At 39.2% G+C, this 23799-nt stretch overlaps 1 protein-coding gene across 1 annotated transcript; it reads left to right on the top strand.

The window, feature by feature from the left end:
* The first annotated feature begins 3 nt into the window (after window positions 1-3).
* On the top strand, window positions 4-23687 carry LOC119708866 (protein NPAT). The gene is given in 19 exon segments (XM_038155793.1): window positions 4-160; window positions 3249-3367; window positions 5035-5095; window positions 6552-6624; window positions 7110-7153; window positions 7855-8088; window positions 8593-8677; window positions 9730-9862; window positions 10357-10448; window positions 10532-10619; window positions 12368-12464; window positions 12885-13016; window positions 13771-15465; window positions 16701-16816; window positions 16910-17018; window positions 18073-18130; window positions 20166-20925; window positions 20928-21329; window positions 22051-23687. Coding segments are annotated over 19 exon segments (4413 nt in total). The 5' UTR covers window positions 4-123; the 3' UTR covers window positions 22129-23687.
* The last annotated feature ends 112 nt before the right edge of the window (window positions 23688-23799 follow it).

Genomic DNA, 23799 nt, shown 5'->3' with positions numbered 1-23799 from the left:
TTCCGGCGGAAGGGGCCGGGCGCGGCGCTGGCTGGCGGAGTTTCCGCGCCTTCGCCTGGGTGGCGGGGCGGCCGGCTGCGCTCGGGGAGCTGCGCCCGCCCGTGCCCCGCTCCGCCTCGGGCCATGCTGCTGCCGTCCGACGTGGCCCGGCTGGTGCTGGGTGAGTGAGCCGGGAGGGACGGAGGGATGCACGCGTGAGGCGCGGACCACCGGCCGCGCCGGGAGGGCTCTGCCGGGCATTGTCAGCCGCCCGAGGCGCGGCGGGACGCAGCCGGCTTCGCCCTTGATCCTCGGCAGCGCCTCTAGGTCCCCCCAGGATGGGATTGTCACTGCCGGGGCTTATACCGGGCGGTCCCTGGGCTGGCCCCCGCCGCCCTCCGGCCCGGCCTCTGCCGGGGAGCGAACTCAGCTCGCTCCTGAGGGATTCGGGTCCTGAGGGACCAGGCCGCTCCCCGGCCGTGCCTTGGGCTCGGTTCTTCACGAGTCCAAGGAAACGTGGTGGTCTCCGGTGCCCACCTGCAGACCGAGAGCTGCTGAGCGGTGCTGAAACAGTTCCTGATTACAGGAGGAGTACAAGGGTGACCTGGAATCGCAGGGAATGCTGCGTTAAGGGTCAGATGTTTTTTCTTTCCGGCCGTGTTTTGCTCACCTTTGAGGGTGCACTAAACGTTCAGGCGTGATCAGAGTCTGTGGAAAGCACAGCATAAGTGTGTTCAGGACATTGGCAGCAGACTGAGTTTTTAAAATTAGTTAATGATTTGGATTATTTAGGTTCTGCCAAAGGTGAGAGCGAATCGATGGTAAGCAAAAATATGACCCACATATTTCAGTCCCACACATAGTAAGTACCTATTAGCACAGGTTGCCAAGATTTCCTGGCAGCTTGCCCTGTGAGATTCAGTTTTCAGTTGTTCACAGTTTTTTAAAATCCAAAACCATTAAAGCTGAATCTCATCTTCAGTGTTCCTCCCAGCGCAATTTGTTTTTAAGTACTACCTTAAATGTTGCTTGCTACTGTCTTGAGAAAAAAGGCTAGTAAGACATACAGTTTTTTTTATTACTGTGAAGTAACAGGATTTTTAGAGGCTCTATGGACTGTAAAAGAAGATTTGAATTCACACAAGTGAGATCTCTCATTGCACTCTTCCAGACAAGGTTGGTGAGGTTACAGGTTTCCAGGTAGAATGCTTATCTGTGTGCTTACCTGAGACTTGCAGACGTAATACACAACCTTGGCAACATTCTGTGTGCTGAGAGTGATCCATCCTTTCTTGTGTCTGTTGTGGCGTGGGGCATGCATCATATCTGGAAAACCTCTGAGCAACCTAAGGTTGTAGAACAGGATATTGCTTGTAACCATTTCTGTTCTCTAATAGGGATTCCTCTTCTGTGAGGCATCTCTGAATTCAAGTGGGTATACAGGGTTCCCAGTGCAAGCTCTTCATCATTCTCCCCCAAGCTTCCCCCCCCCCCCCAAAATCTTTCTGGTGCTGTGAAGATTGATGAATATTTTTTAAAGAAACAAAACTAAAATGATAAGCTGAGCTCACAAGCAGGAAAATGCATAAGAACATTTATCTTTTCCTATTTGATAGAGTGAATGTGTATTAGGGGTTAGACATTTCTTAAGGTAGAACAAAATATTGAATAATTTTCATACGTTCAAAACATAGATCACCTTTTGTGCCTTTAATTTGATTTTGCCAAACCACATACTCCTATATCATTATGCAGTGTGTGCGGAAGCACTTTGGGCCAGCTGCACAGGCATATTTAGCCTTTGGAACTCTTTATTACCAGGAAAATGGAGTATGTAAAACGTGCCCATACGCAAGCATTCAGTCATCCCTTGTGATACTGTAATAGTAGGCTCAAGAAAGAAAAATTGCAACTTTTTGTGTAAGTGTTCAGGTAAGTTTGCATGTAAGAGCAGTCACACCAGCACACATCAGAGCTCCACCGAGCCTAATACCCCATCTTCCAGCCTGGACAGCAGTGGGATATCATTGTGTTTATGAGGAATACATGTTCACCCACTCGTGGCTCAAGATTTTTCTGGAAAAATGTAATTGAACAATTAAAATTTAAATAGGATATTCCTTTCCTTTCCACAGGCACCGCTAATGTTTTCTATCAGATAGACTTGCTCATACATTGTGGTTAAATTCACAGTGGTTATTCCCAGGCTGTGTTTAACTTTCAAGTTTGCCCACTTGTTGAAGACTTGAACAAGGCTTGTGTGTTGGAAATACTATTTGTTTTCTTCAGCTGTACTCAGACCTGCTGAAAGATATTTGTTTTCTTTTAAACTTAAAGGGTGCATTTTTCTTCATGAACTGAGGTAGACCATTTTGGGGGTCCATTGAAATAGATAATGTATATGTCCTGCATTGTATAACTAGGCACTTGTTTTATCTTACCCTTAAAGCATTCCATGCTGAGCTCTGCTAAGAGCGAGAAAGAAGAAACGTTTTCTTTGTCGTTCTTTGTTCTAGAATCCTTCATTCAGATTGGTCCATTTCTATCTTTTAGTGTTTAAGGTGTTTGAAGATTAAAGCAGGGTAAAAAGTTTGATTAAAGCAGAACATATTTGATGAGGAATGGAATTTTGGAAAAGAAAACTCTGTCAGTACATTTTCTGTGATGGTAACTACTAAGTCTTAGGGTGTAGAGAGCACAATATGCGTCTAGAACATCTATCCTAAATGAAAATTACTGCGGGGGGGGGACGACCTTTTTCTATTATTAATTTTTGTACAGTGCCAGTATTTTTAATAAATCTTATCCACTATTGCAGCAGCTGTACAGGTTTTACCCATTTTTAAACAGTACAATGTGGGGAGAATTACTCTTGCATAGCAATGCATTTTATTAAAATATTGTAGATTTGTGGTGGAGTATCAAGTAGGGTGGTTCAGCCCATGTGAGGGCTTGTTTGTCAGCCTTCTGCGCCAAGAACTTTTATTTTCTTGTGTGTACTAAAGATAAACCAAAATTTGTTCATATTGCCTCACTTTCAGTCTTGAATACTTTGTGAATACAGTGTAATTCCAGTCTATATTTTTTGCTCTTCTAGGTTTTAACTGTTAAATATCTGGTAGGAGTTTATGTATTTCCAAAATAATGTAACTTTACTTTTCTTACATAGAAATTTTAATCTGATTATTCCAACACTGTATGCAGCTTTGATACCTATGGAGCAAAAGTAATGAATGAAATAGCAAAATTTTCCATCTGATTTGTTACAGGCTATTTGCAACAGGAAAATCTTCAAGCTACCTGCCATCAATTTATTCTGGAAAGCTCAGATTTGAAAGAATATGCAGAGCACTGTACAGAAGATGGTTTTATTCCAGCCTGCTTGCTGGTGAGTTTGTATTTGCAAAGCAGAAAGTTACATTGTCTTGCATCCATGGAAAACAATATTGGGGATTTCTCAGTGTAACAATTGATTCTCAAATGTTGCTTAAACTGTTTGATATTTGATTTGTTCAGTGTTTTTCATCCTATGATATTAGCAGTTACTTGGTTTTGAGTATCTAAGCTTACTAAGAAACATAAGTGTGAAATATGCAAATTGGTTTCAGCATATGATGCTTAGTCTGCATTACAGCTTTGAGGTTGATTTATGGAAGGGTGCTGTCACAAGGGTTTTATTGATTTTAGGGCTGCTTTTGTAATTTACTGAAGATCACTTTCCTATTCTAGACATGGCAGCCAATAATGTTCCATTTCAGGTACGTTGTAAATATTTAGGTAAGGCCCCTCAGGTTTATCTAAGTCTACTAAATTTTATTGGCAAAAACTGTGTTAGGCCTCCTCTCTGTTTAGTATCATCTGCCCTGTTCTGGGTGAAAGCCGGAATTTTGGGTGTGCATAAATAGTGTGCAGCCACATCTGTAGATATGTGTGTAGAGCTAAAGCATAATTAGATAGTTTGCATTTTTAACAAATATACAAAATGGCATTTTTATTATACTGTACAAATCACAGGGTTTAGGTATTGCTGTGTATCAAACTTTTAGTGTTTATGTGTGTGTCCTCTTCATGTTTTCTGTTTCATTCTTCTAGTATATGAGTTAATTTCATTGTCCTGGACTTTGTCCACAGTATTTAAAATTCGTTGAAGTTTTTTCTGAGGTCCAAGGTGCACCTTCTTGATGAACCTTTTCAAAACGAGCTATTGAATTTATTTTATTTACAAGTGTTCAGTCATATGTACTTTGGTGCTAGGGAGTTGAGAACCAAGCTGTGGCCAGCAAAAATTAGAAAACCTAAATGTAGATAGGTTGTCCAGATTAATAAAGCTTTTTTATGATCATCCTTTTTTCAGTAGAAATGTTTTTCCTATTATTCACATAAAAGTGATATCATAGTATCTAAGACAAAATTCTTCCTGCAGCTCAAATACTTGCAATAAAGGGCTGTATTTTCATGTCTTGTAGAGTTCCCACTAGTAAACAAGACAGGAAGGTACAGCAGATGATAGTGGTAACTTTGAAATTTTTATTATCTTTGTGTCACCTAAAATAACAGGACAAGTAAACCTGATAAGAAGGTTAATTCTGTGTCACTGTTAAAAATTTTGCTTCAGACAGAGGTTCCTTCACGTTTGCGTCTTAGTGCATGTTGTTTTCCAGCATGATACACACTCTGTTACTGCTGCCAGCAGTTTTCCAGCATGATACACACTCTGTTACTACTGCTGTCTGTTACTGCTCATCAGTAATAGACTAATGAGCATCATGCTGTTCATCATCTAATTTTCATGGTTTTACTCCATAATAAAAAAAAAGGTGAGTGAAGGTCAAACAGCTCTAACTACCAGTGTTGTGCCTTGAGATAGAGTACTTCACATTTTGGGTACATACGAGGATTTTGTTCCATTGATTGCTCTCTACCAAGTACAGTCCCTTGTACCGAGAGTCAGCATGGTGTAGACTGCTGAAGAGCTCCTTAACTATGATGTGCTACAGCAGATGAAGCTGAAGTTATTAGTGAAGATTCTAAGATGAGCTGGTTTTTTTTTTCCAGTCGCTGTGTGGAAAGAACTTGACAACTATTCTTAATGAATACGTAGCCATGAAAACAAAAGGTAAGCCTTCAGAACGAGGTGGTGTTTTATTTTTATTTATCTGTTGTGAACTCCTTGAGGAAGAGGTGTATGGTCTTAGAGTAATCCCCCATTTAGGCTACAATTTGAAGGTTACCATATTACACAGCCAACAGCCATGACATCTAGTGAGCAGAAGAAATTCTATTAGTTTGCATATGCCAGCATATAGTTTCACTTCAAATGTGAGTGTTTTTATATCTCAAAAGCATAGAGATATAATAAAATGTGCAAACTGTATGGGTTTATGCTATGTGAAATTATACTGTTTATTGTTTGTGCTATCAGTAGGAGGGGGAGGTGCTTATCTCTCTGGTGACCAGCAACAGAATGTGAGAAAAGTGAAATGCTATGTCAGGGGAAGTTCAAAGTGGATCTTAGGAAAGGGTTCTTCACTGAGGGGGTGGTCAGTCACTGGAACAGGCTACTCAGGGAAGTGGTCTTGGCATTGAGCCCTGTCAGAGTTCAAGGAGAATCTGGACAATGCTTTTAGTCACATGGTTTAGAGTTAGGTAGCCCAGTGAGGAGCAGGGAGTTGGGCTCAATGATCCTTATGGATCCCTTTCAACCTAAGGTATTCTGTGATTCCATGAAATAATCAGGAGTCCTATGGTATGAAATATTTCTTGTCTCATTTTTAAAAATAACTCAAATACTTTCAGGACTACTTAATATTTTGAATGACTACTGTAGGCAGAGCTAAAGCATTTTGCTGGTTTTGAAATTAGTTTTCAAGCTTCTGAATGTTTCCAGATCTTACAGGGTTTTGATATCTGTTGTATTATCTTATTTTAATGGTGCTTGGTATTAAAAATCATACATGGAACATTTCTGAACATTTTTTTTCCTTTCACACTAGGTTTGACAGAAATGGTAACTAAGACACAGACGTACTTCCTTCAAAATGCTTTGTACTTGGCATCTTGAAAAACTTAGTAAATTGAACTGTTTACTTATCTTTTCCATCACACTTTTAATGTTCTGTGCTTCAAAAGGGCCAAATGTTTTTACCTGTTTGGGTAATACCATAAAATAAACTATTACTGTTAAAGGCCTGTCTGCCAGGTTATGATTTTCAAAGGCACAGAAGTCACTTTGGAATATGAATACCATTTCCAGGAGTTGGGGGGGGTTAGCATGGTTTAGGTTAGCATGTGTTTGCTGAGGAGTCAACACCATGTGCAAATTCCACCAAGAATTAATAGTCATTAATTCAGTTTCATCAAGGCTTCTAAACCAGAACTGTATCCATATCAATCAAAATTCTTTAAATTAGGAGTTAGAGCTCTCTAATTAATAGAATATTAAGAAGGCAGCTAGGCATCTAAAATTAGATGATGTCTGAAACACTCCATAATAATTATTTTGTTTGTGATTTTACTTTTCTCTCAGCACATATCAGTTTTGGGCATCAATTTATTTTTATGGTTCATTTTAGAAACAACAAATGAAGTTCCAGCAATGATGTCATCTCTGTGGAAAAAATTAGACTATACGCTTTCTCAGATCAGGTAATTTAGTTTTGAAATCAAGAAAGTAATATTTCATTCTAAGAGTGAGTCACTATGTTGACCAACTCCCCTTATCATTCTATGAGAACGGTTTAGCTCTCTGTTTCCTTTGAGAGACATTGAAAAAGATGGGTATGTTAGAGTTGATAGTTGAGCAGACATTTGGAGATTTTGAAGGGGGGCTAGCAAATAAGGAGGGCATTAGTTGTGAGCATGTGGTCTTCCTGTAATAAAACAATATACTGTGACTCATTTGGAATCTGATACTTTTGTGGTTACTTGATCAAAAATGAAACAGTAAGCTTCACTTGAAGGACCTGTGACGATTGTTGGGAAGAATAAAAAGAGCAGTCAATGGATTTTTCTGAAGGAATGTGTGGTTAGGATAAGACTGACATTGGCCATGTGATAGGTAGTGTCACACTGTGTAGCTGAGTGCTTCTATTATGTTCCATTCATTTCTATCGCTTGATTTATTTTTTTAGGAGCATGCAGAGTTCAGATTTCAGATTTTCTTCTAACCAGAGGAGTAAGTAACTGAGTCAATTCCATGGGATCAGTAGGTTTGATGTTAAAATTATCTGTTTTGGCAAAAAATAGGGGCCTTCTGCAGCCATCAGTAATGCATGTCTGTTGTCTGTGGATTACTGTAATGATCAGGAAAGGAAAATAAGAAAAGCTGAGCCTTTTGCATGGGGCGTAAGTTCTCTATTACAGTATTTTCTCTGCTGAAGAAGACTTTTTTCGATGTTTACTTGGTTAAAAGGTTTAAAAACTGTTGCTTCACTCCTGAGACTGCTGACTTAATTTGTGGTTCATAGATGAACTAAAAACGTAGTGGCTCTAATTATAATGCAGTTGGATTTCTGTAGAAGGGGAGCATAAAGCATATTGCAGTCTTGTAGCATTTGTTATATACACAAACATATATCCAGCCAAAATACAAAAACATACTTGTTGTATCTAAAGGTGTTTCTTTCATTACAAAGCTGAAAATGAGCTATCAACAAAGAAAAATTGGTTTACTTAAAAATAAGTTTTTCTCTGTAGTATTTTTACTGTATTAGAAAAGAGAGTGTGAGATATAGATAGTGATTGTTCCCGGATTTGGGATTCACTGGATTTGGTAGTGTTCCATTGTTTAAATTTTTTAAAAACAGATTTTTTGTGAGTATCAGCAATTTTTAAAAATTCCTTTATAATATGTTTTTATCTTGTCTTTATTTCCAGTGCGTACAAGAAGTGGAATTGTAGAAATGAAAAGGCAGAGAATGCTTCAGCAGTCAGCTCCTGCAAACTCAGGATTGTTGTCAGTAGCCCATCAGTCAGGGCCACAGAATTCCTCTTCTTCTGTTGTACCTCCTCAAGTAATTCACAGGCCAACAATAAATCCAAGCATGCCACAGACAAGGCTGAGTACACTGTTTGTGAACCAGTCACAAGCTCAAGAAAACAAGATCAACAGTAAGTTGCAAAAATTTTTAAGCTGTATTTTTCTGTGAAAAATCTATGGCTATTCATGGAAGTTTTCTAAAATCAGGGCTAATCATCTTCTACCAAAAAGTTCCAGAAAATTCATGCATTGTTCCTCAGCTCTCCAGACTGGTTCAGGTGACTAAAAGAAAATAAGTGCCCAAAGGAGAGATGGCTCTTGCATACTTGCTTGCTGATGTGAGTTCAGAAATCAGAAGTTCAATAATTTGTGGTTATGCTGTTCTGTGCTCTCACTCTCACCCAAATAACTTGTTTCTTCAGATAGGGATGATCCACATTCAGAGGATGTCTATTTCAGGATATGTTTAAAAGGACTGGTCCTCATTTCCATGATAATCCCAAATTCTTTTGTATGACTTTCCTGGAATTGATTGGAACGTAGTAAGCAATGATCTTGTAGTGCTTTAACAGTGTCACTGGAAACGGTATTGGCATCATGACTTCTATTTTTGTTTGTTTTTTACTTCTGTAAAGCAGGAGGTCTCATACACATTCAAGTTCCAACATCACAAGAACGAAAGCTTCATTCAAACTTGCTTTCTCCAGGAAGGCGAAAAAGGTAAACAGGAATGTGGGTTTGGTTTTGGGTGGCTTTTTTGTTTAATTGTTTAGAAATTAGACAGTGCTCTAACCTGTAGTGTAAATTTTCTTCAGTGGTGGATGTTTCAAATGTAAGATCTGCTGGGGCGGGGGCCAGTGTTTGTTGTTTAACAGAGGAAAGGGAAGTTAAAGAGCTTAACAGTAGACTGATAGGAGGCTACTCATGCTTCTATGTGTACACTCTGTCTTTACTCCACTATTAGACTTAGGCAAATAATCTAAGAGCTGAGAATTGGTATTCCTTCCAAAATGTCCTTTTCAATTATGAAAATTCTTAATATTGATAAAAAAATGTGCATTTAACTTTGTATTTGCATTAACTTTGTAAAACTATGGAGTTGAATAAATTTTGTCAGAAAAATCATAATATTTGCACTAGAAGTTGTGTGAAAAACTTCACTCACACTAGTTTTGCATTTTTTATTCTCTGATTAAAATGTCCATTTCCCCCCAAGTCTTTCCTAATCTGTCTTGATTTTTTAAAATGTAATTTTAGTGCCCCTACTGATAGATATTTTCAGAAGACCCTACACTGTCTCTTATAAAAACATTACTTTTCCTATTTATCAACTAAATTCTTACAGAACTTAAGATTTGTTTTCTTCTTTGAAAATAAGTGCTCCTTGAGAAGTATTTGTTTTCAGTGGCATTGCCCAGATCTGATTGTGAGTTGCAGTTAATTGGGATCCATTAAGTGGTACCACCAGTTAGAGTAACATGTAGTGGAGGGGCAGTAAATGCTGAATAGTGGGCATGGAATTCAGTTTGCCATTGAGCTGTTTACCTAAATCTCTAAATTTATTACTTCTGTAAAGGCAGACACAATAGATGCATAAGAGATAATAAAACAGGTACCAGCTTTTACTGCATTTTCAATATATAGTTAATTTTCTGGTGATTAAGATCTTTTGTTTGCTAAAAAGAAAGAGAAGCACTTGATTTACTCACCATTAGGTCTACTGTTTACAATTTTCTCATAAACTGTGTCATAAATTTCCTGGAATGTTTCAGTGAATCTCAGAAGAGGAAAAGTATTGCAACATCTGGACCTCTTTCAGCAGCCAGAAGTTCTCAAGACTCTGAAGAAGCAGTAGTAGAAAAAGAAAGTGAGCCCCTTGAAGAATTAATTGATGGTAACTTCCCAGTGAGTATATGCCCACAGAAGGTATTTACACTTAAGAAACAAAGTCAAATTCAAGAGAACTAGTCTTTAACACGTCGTTCTTCCTGGTTTTTACAGACATTACCTTTAGAAGATAAATGTATTGGTTTGTATTTGAACTAGCTCTTGTGATTACTAAATTCATAAAGTTGACATGGCTATGTAGAGTTTTGTTTTTTTTGGTATATTTACTTTGCTCAGACACCTGTAGGCTGTCAGAACACAGTAATTCTCCAGAGAATGGAAACTAGAAGGCACAATAAGCCTTGCTGTACTTTAGGAGAGTAGAAGTACAGGAATGTTTTGGGTTGATTTTCATAGCAATGTAATGCAGTCATAGATGACACTCTCTGTTATAGAAGTCTTCTCTCTTTGAATTTATTTTTTAATTTTTTTTACTGGTTAGTCAGAAATTCATGCTTCTTTTCTAGTGATGTTAAAAATAGAAACCTGACCACTTTAAAACTGTTTTCCAGCAACTGGTTATTGAAAATGCCAGAGAAAAAATCCTGAGCAACAAATCTCTTCAGGAGAAGCTCGCTGAAAACATTAACAAAATCCTGGGAAGGTAATAAAAGGAATCTCTACACTTAATATGTGTTCTTATTTGATTTATTTTTGAGTTTTGAACTAATGATGTACGTGTTGCAGTGATGGCAGTGTTGCTCAGGCCCCTAAACAGACAGACAGTGGTCCCACAGAACAGGAGACTTCAATTGATGAAATCCTTGGACTTCAGGTAGGTGTAGATTGCCCTGTTCACATTGTTTTAGGAGCAAGCATGTGAGAATGATGGACCTATGCTGGACCTCTGACATCTGAGGATATTCTCTCCTCTTATTATCCTTTCTTTTTGTTTCTATTTGCCAGCACAGCTGAGCCTCCCTGATGCTCCCCTCTGTGCATGGGCAGCTCTGCAGCTTCCCTTGCAGAGGTGTGAGCTCTGACCTTGTGTGGTGCAGGGCAGGTTCAAGGAGCTGAGCTGGCGGGACACTGGTGTTCTGCAGGAGCTCATTTTGTGCAAGTTTAGCATTCTGAATTAATTCCCAGTGCCTGTCCAAGGCAGCACAAGCATGCAGCAGGGTCAAAGCCAAGGGAGTGGGATTGCTTCTGGCAGTAATTAGCTGGTAACCCTACACTCAGACTGGATTTAAGAACTCTGTCCCAGGCACTAGCTGCCTGCTTCTCACTCAGTTTTTCATATCAGTAATTGGCTACCAGCTCCTAACTGGGGATCTAATCAGTAGCCTTAGAGAAGAAAAAAGAGTTTAAAATACCTTGCTGTCTCCAAATACATTCAATCTTATCTGGTTTTGTGATTTTCTCCAAGATAAGCATGGATCATTTAGTGTAGCAAGAGAAATTATTTTTGGAGCCTAAATAGTGATGCTTTTTCTTCATATTTAGTATTTTCTTGCTTTTGGAGGAAATGTGTGTTCTCCTTCTACAAACTAAACATAATTATAGTGTTATCCTTTTATTTTTCTATAAGTCTCAAGCTGGCAATCACAGAATTAAAAAAGACTCTTGATGAGGGAAATTTCACAGCCCCCATGGGAAAGACAGGCGAGCAGAGGCAGTTCCTTGTTTATGAAGTAGAGGTGTCTGGTTTATAAATGCTATTCTTCTGTTACTTGGTGATTTTAGGTCAGTTGTTGTCATAGTACAGAGTTAAAAAGCTGTATTCCATTCTTCTGAGCAGAAATAAAACAGCTTCTTGGTTTGGTTGGAGTTGCTGAGACAAAATCAAGGATGTAACATGGAATATCCATCCTTGAAGGTGGAGATATATAGCAAAAAATATGGAGATATATATCAAAGGTTGTAGAGTGCTTAGAGGGTCTCCAGAAAGGCAGGAGAAACTTTGTATTTAATTGCTTGGGTATGTACTAGATACTCATTTTATTCATGGGCTGCCACAGAACAAGAATTAGGAACCTTAGAGCACTGTCCCATGTAGCTGTGCTTTCCGAAATGCCTTCCACAAAGAAGTAGTTGGGAGGCTATGTTATAGAACATGAAATTAGTATATGAAATAAAACTTTCATTTACTTAGTGTTGCTTCTAGATATATAATATATTCAAACCTAAGAAGTTAGGATTAATTAGGGGATTTTTTTTTTTTACCAGTGGTTTGCTTGTACAGGCTCATCACATCCATACCACGTGCATAAGCTTCCAGTGTAGCCTGAGATTTAGTCCTCCTTTTTGGTTAGTGCTGGCCATTATGTGGAGAATACTCCAGTACACACGAGGTGGGGGGTGAGGTCTGACAGACACATTTGGGTTTTGGAGAACCTTATTTCTTCAACTTCAGTCACTAAGATTTCTTAAATTTGTAGCAGAAGTGTTCCCAGTATTAGTCTTTTTGTTTCTGTGCCGAGCAGAAGTAATAGAAATAAAAGCAATCTGAAAAGAAAACACTTCTTGTCTATTTTTCTTGTTAAGGAAGTAACTAGCAGTTCTGTATATCATGTCTTTTCTCAGGGTGAAATTCATATGTCAGAAGAGGCTATCCAGGACATTCTGGAGCAGACAGAATCAGATCCAGCTTTCCAGGCTCTATTTGACTGGTTTGATTATGGTAGGCTACATTGTACTCAGTTGTACTGTTACTGTAAAGCATCCTGAATGATGAGCTTTCCCAAGCACTGCTTGACAAAGCAAAGGAATTCAGAAGGCCTCTTGCAAGAGAAGTAACATTGGTATGCCTTAATACAGAATTAAATTCTTAGATACACTTATACACAGCTATAAAAACCAGCATTTTCCTGTGGCTGATATTCTGTGTTTGTGCTGGCTCAATGATTGTTTTATTGCTGTTGTTTTAGACACTCCAGCTCTGAAGGATGATAGTTTATACTTGTTTGCTGTTGTAAAATTTTCAGGGGTATCCTCACATGAACCATAAGAAGATCTTTACACTGTGATTCAATTAAAAGGTGGTGATGACAAGTGGAAAATTACATATATAACCAATCTTTATGCTTTATTTTGAAAATAGGAAAGAGCAAGGTAAACAAGAACCTACCTGCTGGTATTTCTGGTCGAAATGGAGTAGAAAACGAAATCCTGGTGCCTGAGGATAGCCTGGAAACATTTGGAAGTTCTTTAGGAACAGAAGAAACTAACAGATGTACGGGTTTTTTCCCCTCTAAGATTTGTCTGTTAACTTTTCATTATGAAAGTATTTTCAGACAATTTGTACATTTCAGAATTTTATTTTTTCACTTGTAATATCCATGTGGACGTTTACATTGCGTGAACATATAGATGCACCTGGCCTGTTACAAAGTTTCAATCTATTAAATGTAACAGTAATGCCATCAGTGTACTTTAAAAATGTACTTGATAAGCTCCTTAATGCAAGCAGACTGTCAATAAATGGATACTTGGCAGTATCCATTGGGGAACACATAAAAATAATATTTTACATCTAACCATAATAATATTTTCTCTCTATTCTGTAATGTATCTGTTAATTAATACGCAAAAAGAGTCTTACTCTGGACAAAGGGGATGTTAGTCTGTCTCCACCATTCTTAACTACAGTCCACGAGTAGCAGGTATTTAGTGAAGGTATGTGAGAAGTAGAGCCAAGATGTTTTTATCATGAGATGGTTTTTGTGCTTCTGGAAATCTGATGTAGTGACCTGAGACATTTACATGTTATGTGTGTACTTATTGTACAAACTGATTTTCCAGATTATCTAGTGTATGTATGTTTTTTATATATATTCCGCTCAACTTGAATGTAAGGATGAGTAACATTATTCCCACTTAGTTTAATGAGAAATAGTTTTCAATTGAACTGATAGTTATTTATTAAACACTCTAAAAGGATTATCTGTTCCAATAATTATGGAACTGGTTTATTCTATCTTTTACAGGTGATAATTCTAGAGAACCACTATCCTGTAAAGGCTTTCAGTTAGGAGAAGCATCATGTGCCTTGAAGACCAGCATTAATGATGATGTTATGGCTAAGAAAAATCCAACCAGTGAACAGCTGCATGGAAACTGTAGACCAGGGAAGCAGACTGAAGAACTTACAGCCATTACCCCTGAACATATTAGAGAGCTTGAAATTGCTTTTGACTCGGTGTCTGATTTGACTGAACCTAACAAGAGACCAAGTTCTGATAGCAAATGTAATGAACAGTGTGCGGACACTTATGTTACAAAAGAGTCATCTACATTAGTATCTGAAAGTGAGAGTGCTATGGAAATTGAAAAATGCCCACCAAGTGATAGTTCTCAAAGTAATCCTAATTTAGAATATGTTCATTCTGGTACTCCACAGATTCCTTTGATTTCAGTGGCAGAGGATACTGTAGCTGGTGAAAACAAAACTGATTCAGGAAGTAAATGTCCATTATCACCCGATACATCACTGTCTGAAAAAAGACTTCCTGGAAGCCCTTCTGATGGGAGCCCTGGCCACAGTGCACTGCTGAGAAAAAACAACTCATCCGTTTCTAGCCCGACGGCAGATGCGGGAAAAGAACAGACTGTAACCAGTGATCCAGCTGCCTTGCCTGGTGTTTCACAGGAGAACTCCAGCCGCACCTCCAACCATCAGGACCAGAGCACACAGGCAGACTGTGCTGCGGGATCTGCGGTGGACATCATGCATCTTGACAAAACAGAGTTGCAGCTTGAAGTTGTTGATACGTCTAACAAAAGTTACTCAAATGATCAGCATACACTTGATAAGCCTTGTAAGAAAGATTTTAACCTCTCTTCAGAACTGCCAAACACAGAGGGTACGCAAGGGGAGATGCAAGAACCTTCATCTTCTACAAAAGTAGACACTGATAATTTATATTTTTCATCTGGTAATAGTGCATGTACAGACATTTCTGTAGTATCCACTGAAAACAATCTTACTACCTCTGAAATATGCCACTCTCCTCTCCCTGAAACTGCATCCTCAGCAGAGGAGTCAGGTACTGAGGCCAAAAGTATAAGCAGTGTGTCTTCTAGTAGTCAACCAATGGATGTTGATCCTTCTAATATAATGTCCCTCAAGATCATCATCAGTGATGATCCGTTTATTGCATCAGACACGGAGTTAAATAATGCTGTTTCCAGCATCACAGGAGAAAATTTGCCTACTATAATATTGTCATCTCCAGCCAAATCCCCAACCAAAACCACAGGCCTGCCCAAATGTCTTACTTCAGAAGACGCAGAAAAAAATGTGGATTCAGCTCTGGCAGAGCAGAATCTTCTTGTGCTTAGACCTAAGGATCCTGTGGTCACCTCGGTTAACACTCAGAATGAAGACTGCACTGGTTTTCCAGTTGCAAATTCAACTCATCTTTCCAACGAAGGGGGATTTATACAGTTGATGCCAGCCACAAGCACAGCTTTTGGGAATTCAAGCAACCTTTACATAGCCACGTGTATGACTGATCCAGCAGCCTTGGGTGCAGCTGTAACACCATCAAATGTAGTTGTATTGCCTGGCAGTTCTATGCCACTGGCCTCCCAAGCTCCAGCTGTACAACAGTTGCGGACTCCTCCCAGATCCAGCAGTACATTTCCAGCAAACCAGACTGTCTCCCCCAACTTCCCACAGGGTAATCTCATTATTAGAAAAGTACTGAAAATGTGGTGTTTGTATGGTGGTCTTGTTATTTTTGTTTTTCCCCTAAGTGCATTAAATGTAAACAATTTTTAAACTGCTCTGTCTGCTGCTTGAAACTGTCCAGGAGTTATTTTCTTCTTAGTATATTAGTTGCTAGTAGAAATGAAATAAAACTACAAGAAGTCATTGATCATGCTGCTTTGAATGAAAAATAAAAAAGCCTCATATTTCAGAAGCTTAAACAATAAAATTTAGCAGCATTAGATGTAGGAAGCATATTTTGGTTTACACTGGAAAGAATTCCATTACTTTGGCTAAATAAAACAGGGTTTTATTTTAATAAGATTCGTGTTATGAATGGAATGCTTTGTGTTTTAGGTATCCATATTTCATGTAGATAACTGGGTAGATGTATCTAGTCCTTCCCAAGTCACTTCCTTGGTTTTGTTTCATATTTCAAAACCTAGTCTTGAAGTACATTAGAAGTACATTGTAGTAAATATGAAAGTGTAACATTATTTCTTTCCATGATTTAAAATCTGTACAAGCATTTTTATTACTACAGCAATAAAAATTTTGAGAGCCTTTTGAAATGAAAAACCAGCTATAAACCAGCTGTAATCACCACATTTAGATTTCTTTCAAAAACTATGAACTTTTTTGCAGTTACCTTTGAATTTCTGTGTGTAGTCATTTAATTGAGGTCAGAGACCAGTACATGTAAGGTCTTAGGGTAACAGCCTTTTCTGCCATTAGGATTTCTTTATGCAATTCTTACCTTCAATGCTTTTGTGATAGAGGAACAGTTTGTTTTGACTTTTGAAAATATTCTTCCACTTTTCAGTTAATGTGTGAGGATAGTTTCCGTATTTTATCATTCCCATATATCTGGCAGCCAAATAAGATATTTAGTGTTACTTTTACTGGTTTTTATAAATCACTTTAAATTAAAGTTTAAACGTTAAGGTAGGTTTATCATACTTTATTTTGAGCTACCACTTACAAAGGAAAGCAGACTTTAAGTAAGGAATTCCTTACAAAATAAAAATAAAACTGGTGCTTACCCTGTTTTTTAGTAGTGAACTACAGCAAAGGACAGTGAAGTTTTTCTAAAAATCCAGAACTTTTCTTGCCACAGGTTTTGACCACACATAATTTTAAGAAGCTTTTCTTTTCACTGAAGTATTTTTAGTTTCTGTACAATCTTAACACTTTGGTATTTTGTAGGTTCTGCCATTATAATTGCATCTCCAGTGCAGCCAGTTTTGCAAGGAATGGTGGGAATGATACCTCTCTCCGTAGTAGGACAGAACGGAAATACGTTCTCAGCACCTGCCTGCCAGGTAGCACATCGCAAATAAAGATTTTCAGGATTAAAGCTGGAGGGATAAGAAGTGCTTCGGTAAATTGTAATAGAATACTTTGATTCTTTCAAGGTTCTTCACATGCCTGTGGCTAATCCAGTGTGCAACGGAAGTGTCCCAAAACTTCCCATCCCTCCCAAATCACAGAAGATTCCTGGAGCAAGAAACAGGAATACTACAGGTGCCTGCCTTGCGTTCTTGAGAGGGGCAGAAGAAAAGCAGAGGGTTCTAAGGACAAGTCAGTTCTAAGTAAAAAAAGTTTTATAAATGTCTCTCCCTCTATTCCTGGCAACTGTTGGGCTGTCTTGAGAGAGGTCTGTACCTGCAGTTAGTGACTCTTTTTTGCTCAGTTTACAAACAACTTCCAGCATATAACCGAAGTCCAGTTTCGGCACCAAGCCTAGTTCCAAAATGTAATGTTTCAAGGCTCTCAGGCAGTTTTAAAAGTTTACTTTTCGTTATGTTTCTGGTTATTTTTCATCTTGTTGGTTTTAAGTAGTTTACTATTATTGGAACAAAGCCACATATTAATGAAGATATTAGAAGAGTCAGCAATTCTAAAAATTTATTAAGGAAAAATATTTATTAGAAGTGTTGAAATGAAATTTATATAAAAATGCACTCTAGTATCTGTTTTCCTTTTCCCTTTCAGGCATATGCTTCTGTATGTTCTTTTCATTGAGACCTTGCTTCTTTAAATAGTTAATTGTAACAAGACTGGAGTTATGTTCCTTTCTCAGTGTTGGAAAGGGGTAAAGAAAAATAATTGAAAATAGAAACAATGAGTTAAAAAGACAACTTGTGCTTTAGCCTATCTGCTTTTTTAAAAAAGAGTAGGCTTGCACATAAAAATGAAAATAGAATGAAATTTCAAATTAAGATAAAATCTAGATTGTATAGTAGCTTGCATTCTGGTTTGCTGATAGATAGCTGAGAGTTCCCTGAGTTAATTTCCTTCTATCTGGAAATCCCCACTGTGCATTTTATAGTTCAGGATAATTTGTTTCGTCTTGCCAGGGCTGTTTATTATCTAAGTGTAGACAGCAAAGCTTCTTCTTTGTTCTTAGTTGGGGACCTTTACTAGTCTACTAATCAGTAAAGTTTAAAGTTACAAAGTACTGCTGAGTTTGTTGCTGGGTTTTTCTCTGTTGGTTCTCTGTCAGGTGAAATGTCATTGTACTAAAACTGTGAAATTATTTACCTATCATTCATTAATACTTCATCTCTTGTTCCAGGAAAACTGGTACCAAATGTAGCTGAGCCTTTGAACCATGCAAATCCTCGAACACAGAGGTCAGTAGTGCTAGATATTGAAACTTGCTTGCTTTTTCCTGTCGTGCATTTCTTCATCCAGTATTGATGAAGAGAGCAGCTTTTTTTAGTAGTGGCATAAGCAGTTCCCCCTTTCCTGCTGCCTGTCTACTAGGAGTATTGATACAGATGTGTGCTGGGACTGGTGCAGCCTGTGCTAGAATTGTCTTGTTACTGTTCTTGTGTTAATTTTATACGGCTTTGTCTTCATTGTCTCCTGTCTCATTTGTAAAATAAAAATTTGAGCGGAGTCTAAGCTAAGAGAATTGCCTGTTACATTTACTGGGAGACTTAAATGATTGAAACCTTTGTTTTTTCTTTTCACATGAGTGGTACCCATGGTTTTGTAATGTAGTCTCATTCCCTTTAAGATTCTCTGACCCAGATCCAGTAGAGTTTATAAGATTGGGTTCTGCATCTGTATTTCAGCTCTGTAGGTTAGAACTCTGCTTGGTCATTTAAAAAATGAGAACTGAATGCAGAGATGGCGAGGAGAACAGCATGCTAACTTTATGTTGATGAACATAACTAAATTTCTGATTGGGGTAGGTATTAATTTTCTGTTGGGCAAATGAGAGAAGGAAGCAAGGCTGCAGTAGTAACTCTCCTTACCATTAATGGATTTCTGAAAGAAAAGGATGTTGGAATGAGCAAAATAGTGTAAGAGCAGATCAGAAGTTCAATTTAAATACAAGAGGTGAAATGATCTTTTATTGGAAAACTAGCACATACTTAAAAAAAAACTAGTTAGAACTCACGTAAAATGTTGGAAAAGTGGAGATAAAACAGGACCATTAAAGTCAACTTATTAAAAAATTCCAACCATATATCAAGTTATACCATATACATGCATACAAGAAGTGCTGATTTTTTAAAAACCACAGAATCAAGATCTTGGATAATACCACTTCAGTAATTCAGCTTTCTGTTATCTTTCATTGATCTCTAGATGGATGTTTTGCATAGCAAAGAGAGCAAAATCTTCCCTGCAAAGATTCCCTGTGTAATTTCTTATTTCCACTTTCTACCCTCTGTCTAATCTCAAATTTCATGGAAATAAAACAAACTGCTAACACTCAGACCTTTTCTACCATTTCAAATGTACCAAATTTAGCATCCCAAAAACTTGACTTTTCCTCTTAGAAGTCATAGAGGTTTATGTGCCAGGAGAGAGCCTTACAAGCATAGATGAGTGATGCTGAAGCTTCTCTTGGAAATGCAGCATAAGCCAGGCAGAGGGCACAGACAGAACAGTGCTATGAGCTGACAGAGCAGAAGCATTTTTCTTCCCACAGTGCAGTGGTGGCTTTTTCACATGATGGGGCTGCTTGTCAGGTGGAGACCACAGGCTAGGGAGTTTGGATGTTGTTGTCCAGATGCCCACCTGCAGCTTTTTGTCTTGCTCAGCAAGTGCATAGGGAAGACTACAAGGCACACATGTGATTACATTGCCCAATATATTCTGGCAGCCTCTCAGGAATTTCAGCTACAAGGATTCCAGAGCCGTAAGTAGTATTCTGGGAGGGACTGTCCTGTCACGAATGCACTCAGTTTCTTTTTGAAGTCAAGTAAGCTACCAGCATCTACAAATATTCCAAGATAAAAAAGTTCCCAGGTTTAGTTACATATTGACCTCCTTGTTGTGTTTTGAACCTAATACCAGTGTTATTTCATGCCCTTAGCTTTTCTACTGGAAGGTGCAGCAGATAGTGTCCTTTTCGTGAGCTTTCTTCAGAGCTCTGTTGCATTTCCCCTCAGTGATTCCCAAGCTGAAGAGCCCCGGCCTACCTAATTGTTCAGTGTACAGACTCTGTTTCTTATGTTTTTGCCAAGAAAGCCTTCTCTGAGCTTTCTGCAGTTGTCATTCCTTACTCTTGGTCTTTATGTGTTGATAAAATACTTGTATTTAGGATGGAGAGAGCTTTTTAGAGGGATGGGTGGGGACTTTCAGCCAGCTGAAATTAACTTGCCTAGTAAGAATAAACATGTCAGTGAAATGTTTTTGTCTTGTTTTCAGGGCTGGAAATTACGACAAGCTTACCAGTGCAGAGCCTGGAAGGAAAGTGGAAGAGAACTTACCTGTTGCACCAGCAGAGAGCACAAGCTCAAATTCAAGACAGAGTGAGAGTCACAGGAGAGTGCTTTGCTTTGATAACGTCCTACCCACTCCAGGAGGGAGCACCCAAATTCAGGCTCCTAAGAGTTCATCCCAGAAAGAAAGAAACGAAAGCCCTTTATTTACTGTTGAGACTGCATCCTCCTCTGCTAAGGCACAGGTACCAAAGAGAGACAAAGACAAAACATTGCCCAGAATTCTGTGTAGGCCAGAAGTTGGTAGCAACAGAGGCGCATCTGCAAAGGAGCCACAGCCCGAGCGGAAGGTGGCAGCTGCAGGGCTTTCATTAGATCCCTTCCACAAGACGACAGCAAACAAAGAAAATGAGCTACGAAGGGATACTGATGAAAAGCAGAAGAACCAGGACACTGCCAAGCTCTCGAATGGCCAACAAAGTGCTTCCTTATGGAATGAGAAGACAGTGGGTTCAGTACAAGAGGTGAACAAAAAGCAGGGGTCGCTGTCAAATGGGGCTGGCAGCGGCAAATCATCGGTGTCTGTTTCTTTGTCCTCGAAGGAGCCAAAGCGAGAGGCTGCTAAAGCTTCCGGCCAAGGCCTCGGCCTGTCCAGCCCGTTGGGTAAACAGTGTGTGGAGATGCTGCAGGACATTCAGTGGCAGAGCCCCGCTGCAAAGACCGCTGAGAACGGAGAGCTGCCGGTACCCCCCGGACGCCGTCTGGAGTTGGGGACAGGCACACGGATGACACTACAGACAGCGTCCGCACCCCGACCTGCCGGCGCTTCAGTGAGGACAGCACCACGCCCCGCATCATGGTGCCCCCCGCCACGCCCGACCTGCCCGCCTGCAGCCCCGCCAGCGAGACGGGCAGCGAGAACAGCGTCAGCATGGCCGCACACACCCTCATGATCCTGTCGCGGGCCGCCATCGCGAGGACTAGCACTGCAACCCCCCTCAAGGACAACACCCAGCAGTTCAGGGCTTTGAGGAGCACCGTCAAGAAAAGGAAACTGGAGGACTTAAATGAGGGGGAGAGAAATTCCCGTTCTGCAAATAGAAAAGAGCTTCAGAGCTCTCCAACACCATCCAAAAAGAAGAAAATCAAGGCAAGTACAAACATCTACTTCTCCTAATTGAAATTCTAAATATCTATTAGGTTTCTTCATGTATACTATTTGTAATGGAATGGTTCAGAGCTGCTAGTGCAAATCCCTGACATCCTATTTAGATTAGCCAGTTTTTCCAACTTTGCCTCTTGAGCGTACTCTGAACTAAACTTTCTTAAGATACACACAAGGAACTCCTACTAACTCTCTAAATAGGCACCAATGACAATTACGTTATTTCTCCTAAAACCTAAATGAGTTCCTAAATTCCAAGTTTTTAGGTGGGATGTAGGAATTAAGCCAAACTCAAAGTAGTCTTACTAGAATTCAGGCTGCTCTTGCATCCTTGTTTGGTACCGTTAGTGATACTCCCAGTCTCTGTAGTCTGCAGCACTGTGCCTTTGACTTGAGGATCTAAAGGCAAATAGCCAAGGTGTGAGACACAAAAAGGTGTCTTTGGATGTAGGTAACCAAAAAGGAGTATAACTTTGTAATTCCCATTCTTAGCTTTAGCATACTCCTGAAACACCGAGACTGGAAAATGCTCCATTCCACGGAGCGGGGCACATGTGAAGGGCACAGGGCAGTGTCTGAGTTCTGGGGCAGACTTGTGCAGGAACAGATAAAAAGTGGATGGAAGAACGAGGAAGAATGCTTGCAGACTCTTCAGTTCCCCCAGGTTCTTTGTATTTAACACACTTGTTACTTTCCTCTCCTACAGAAAAAGAAGCTCCCAAATTCTTTTCCAGCGGGAATGGATGTGGACAAGTTCTTGCTGTCTTTGCATTATGATGAATGAACAAAAAGAAGTTGAAGTGAGGCCATCTGAAGCTCAGTGGAGCAGTGCTGAGGTTTTGCATGGGAAGAGGAGTTAACTCTAAAGGGCAAGTTGCACTTTCAGTGCACTGAAGTTTCACTTTATAGCAAAGTCATGCTGATTCTGAAGCAGGTTGCAAAGTGTAAATATCATTGAGTTGGTATATGTTTATTTTTGAAAAAGCACTTGCATAATTGTAGAGCCATTTAAATTGCAAAACTGTAAATTTGTGTAAATGAAATGTAAGAAAAATTGTACATTTCCTGTTAGACCACGTTGTCTGTGTTCTGCTGCTTTCTCTACTTATCCCTCTGAAGCACTCAGCCAGTCTGTGAAAAGGTGGTGTTCGTCACTCACCACTCTAAGGTGGGGCAGCTACCTTGGCCACTTCTCATTGTTTTGTTGACTTTGAAAGGGACTTAAATATTCAGCTCTAACTGGCTTGTGCTCACACTGCCTCGTTTCATAATGGTCAAGCCCATGTTGTAAGGCTTTGAACAACATAACAAAGATACCAATAGCTAAACATAAGGCCAGTAGAACCTCAAAAAGCATTTCTCATCTGGTGCAGCTTTTCCCAGCCAGTCATTCAGACAAGAACTTTAATTTGGACAGGGCTTCTCTGTTTACAGTATTTGCTGCTGAATGTCATTCAAATGCAAAAGCTGTTCTAAAGCAACTTACTTTTGTGTGGGGTCATGCCTCAGTATGGCTTCAACTGAAGCAACAGCTAAACAAGAATTACAGTGTGTTCTAATGCAAAAGTCAATTTCCTCACCTTCCATTTGTACTGCTGAGAAATTATCCTATCTAACTCTGAAATTTTTAGCCAGACATGGAAGGATTTGCACCTGATTTTTCTGTTTAACATAGAGGTTGTCATAGCTGTTATACAAACTCTCTCCAAAAGAGGTGCAGGAGGAGCTCAGCCTACATTTTGCTGAAAGAGCACACCTTGCTCCAAAACTACAGAATTTTCTTTACTGGTATTTCTTCTTGTTCTCAAATTGTTGACATATTTAAAAAAAAAAAATTGCAAGTTTTCTTGTAAGAGATCTGTACAGCGACAGGGCAATGTTTCAGATACAATACAAGGATTCCTAAGGAACCAAGATTATGCAGTAGATGTTTATATTAAACCCATCCAGTAACTAAATACTGCATAGCATTTACAGCTTGAATAAATATTTTTGTTTTAATAAAAAGTTGTGTGTCTCGCTTAATGTTTTAAGTCCACTAAGCAGCTTTGCAGATACTGAATTAGTAAAGTCCTGTTGGTCAGTTGTTTTTGAAGACAAAGAGTCCAATATTAAACACTAAGTTCAAACAGCAATTGTCAGAGGGACTAGGGCAGGCAAGCACAAAAAATGTCTTAAGCATAAAATGCTTAATAGTGATGGTGATACTTAAAATTAATTTGCTGCTTGAGACCGAAGGTAACTCTTGCCTGGGCCATCCACTACCCACCATAATGTTTCAGCTCAGGCACTCTGGTTCTAATGAAGATGTGAATTATCCATTCACTTTCATAGGAAAAAAAGTAGCTTCAGTAGCAAGCTGCTGTCATACTGCAAATAATTTTTAGGAGATAACAGCCGTTTCCAGTAGTAGCACTCTGTGAGTTACCAAGAGAATTCCTTTTCAAGGGCCTTT

This window comes from Motacilla alba, chromosome 1, assembly GCF_015832195.1.
Source record: "Motacilla alba alba isolate MOTALB_02 chromosome 1, Motacilla_alba_V1.0_pri, whole genome shotgun sequence".
NCBI classification, from domain to species: Eukaryota; Metazoa; Chordata; class Aves; order Passeriformes; family Motacillidae; genus Motacilla; species Motacilla alba.
Note: the sequence above shows the minus strand (reverse complement) of the source record. Positions and strands in the feature narration are given on the sequence as shown.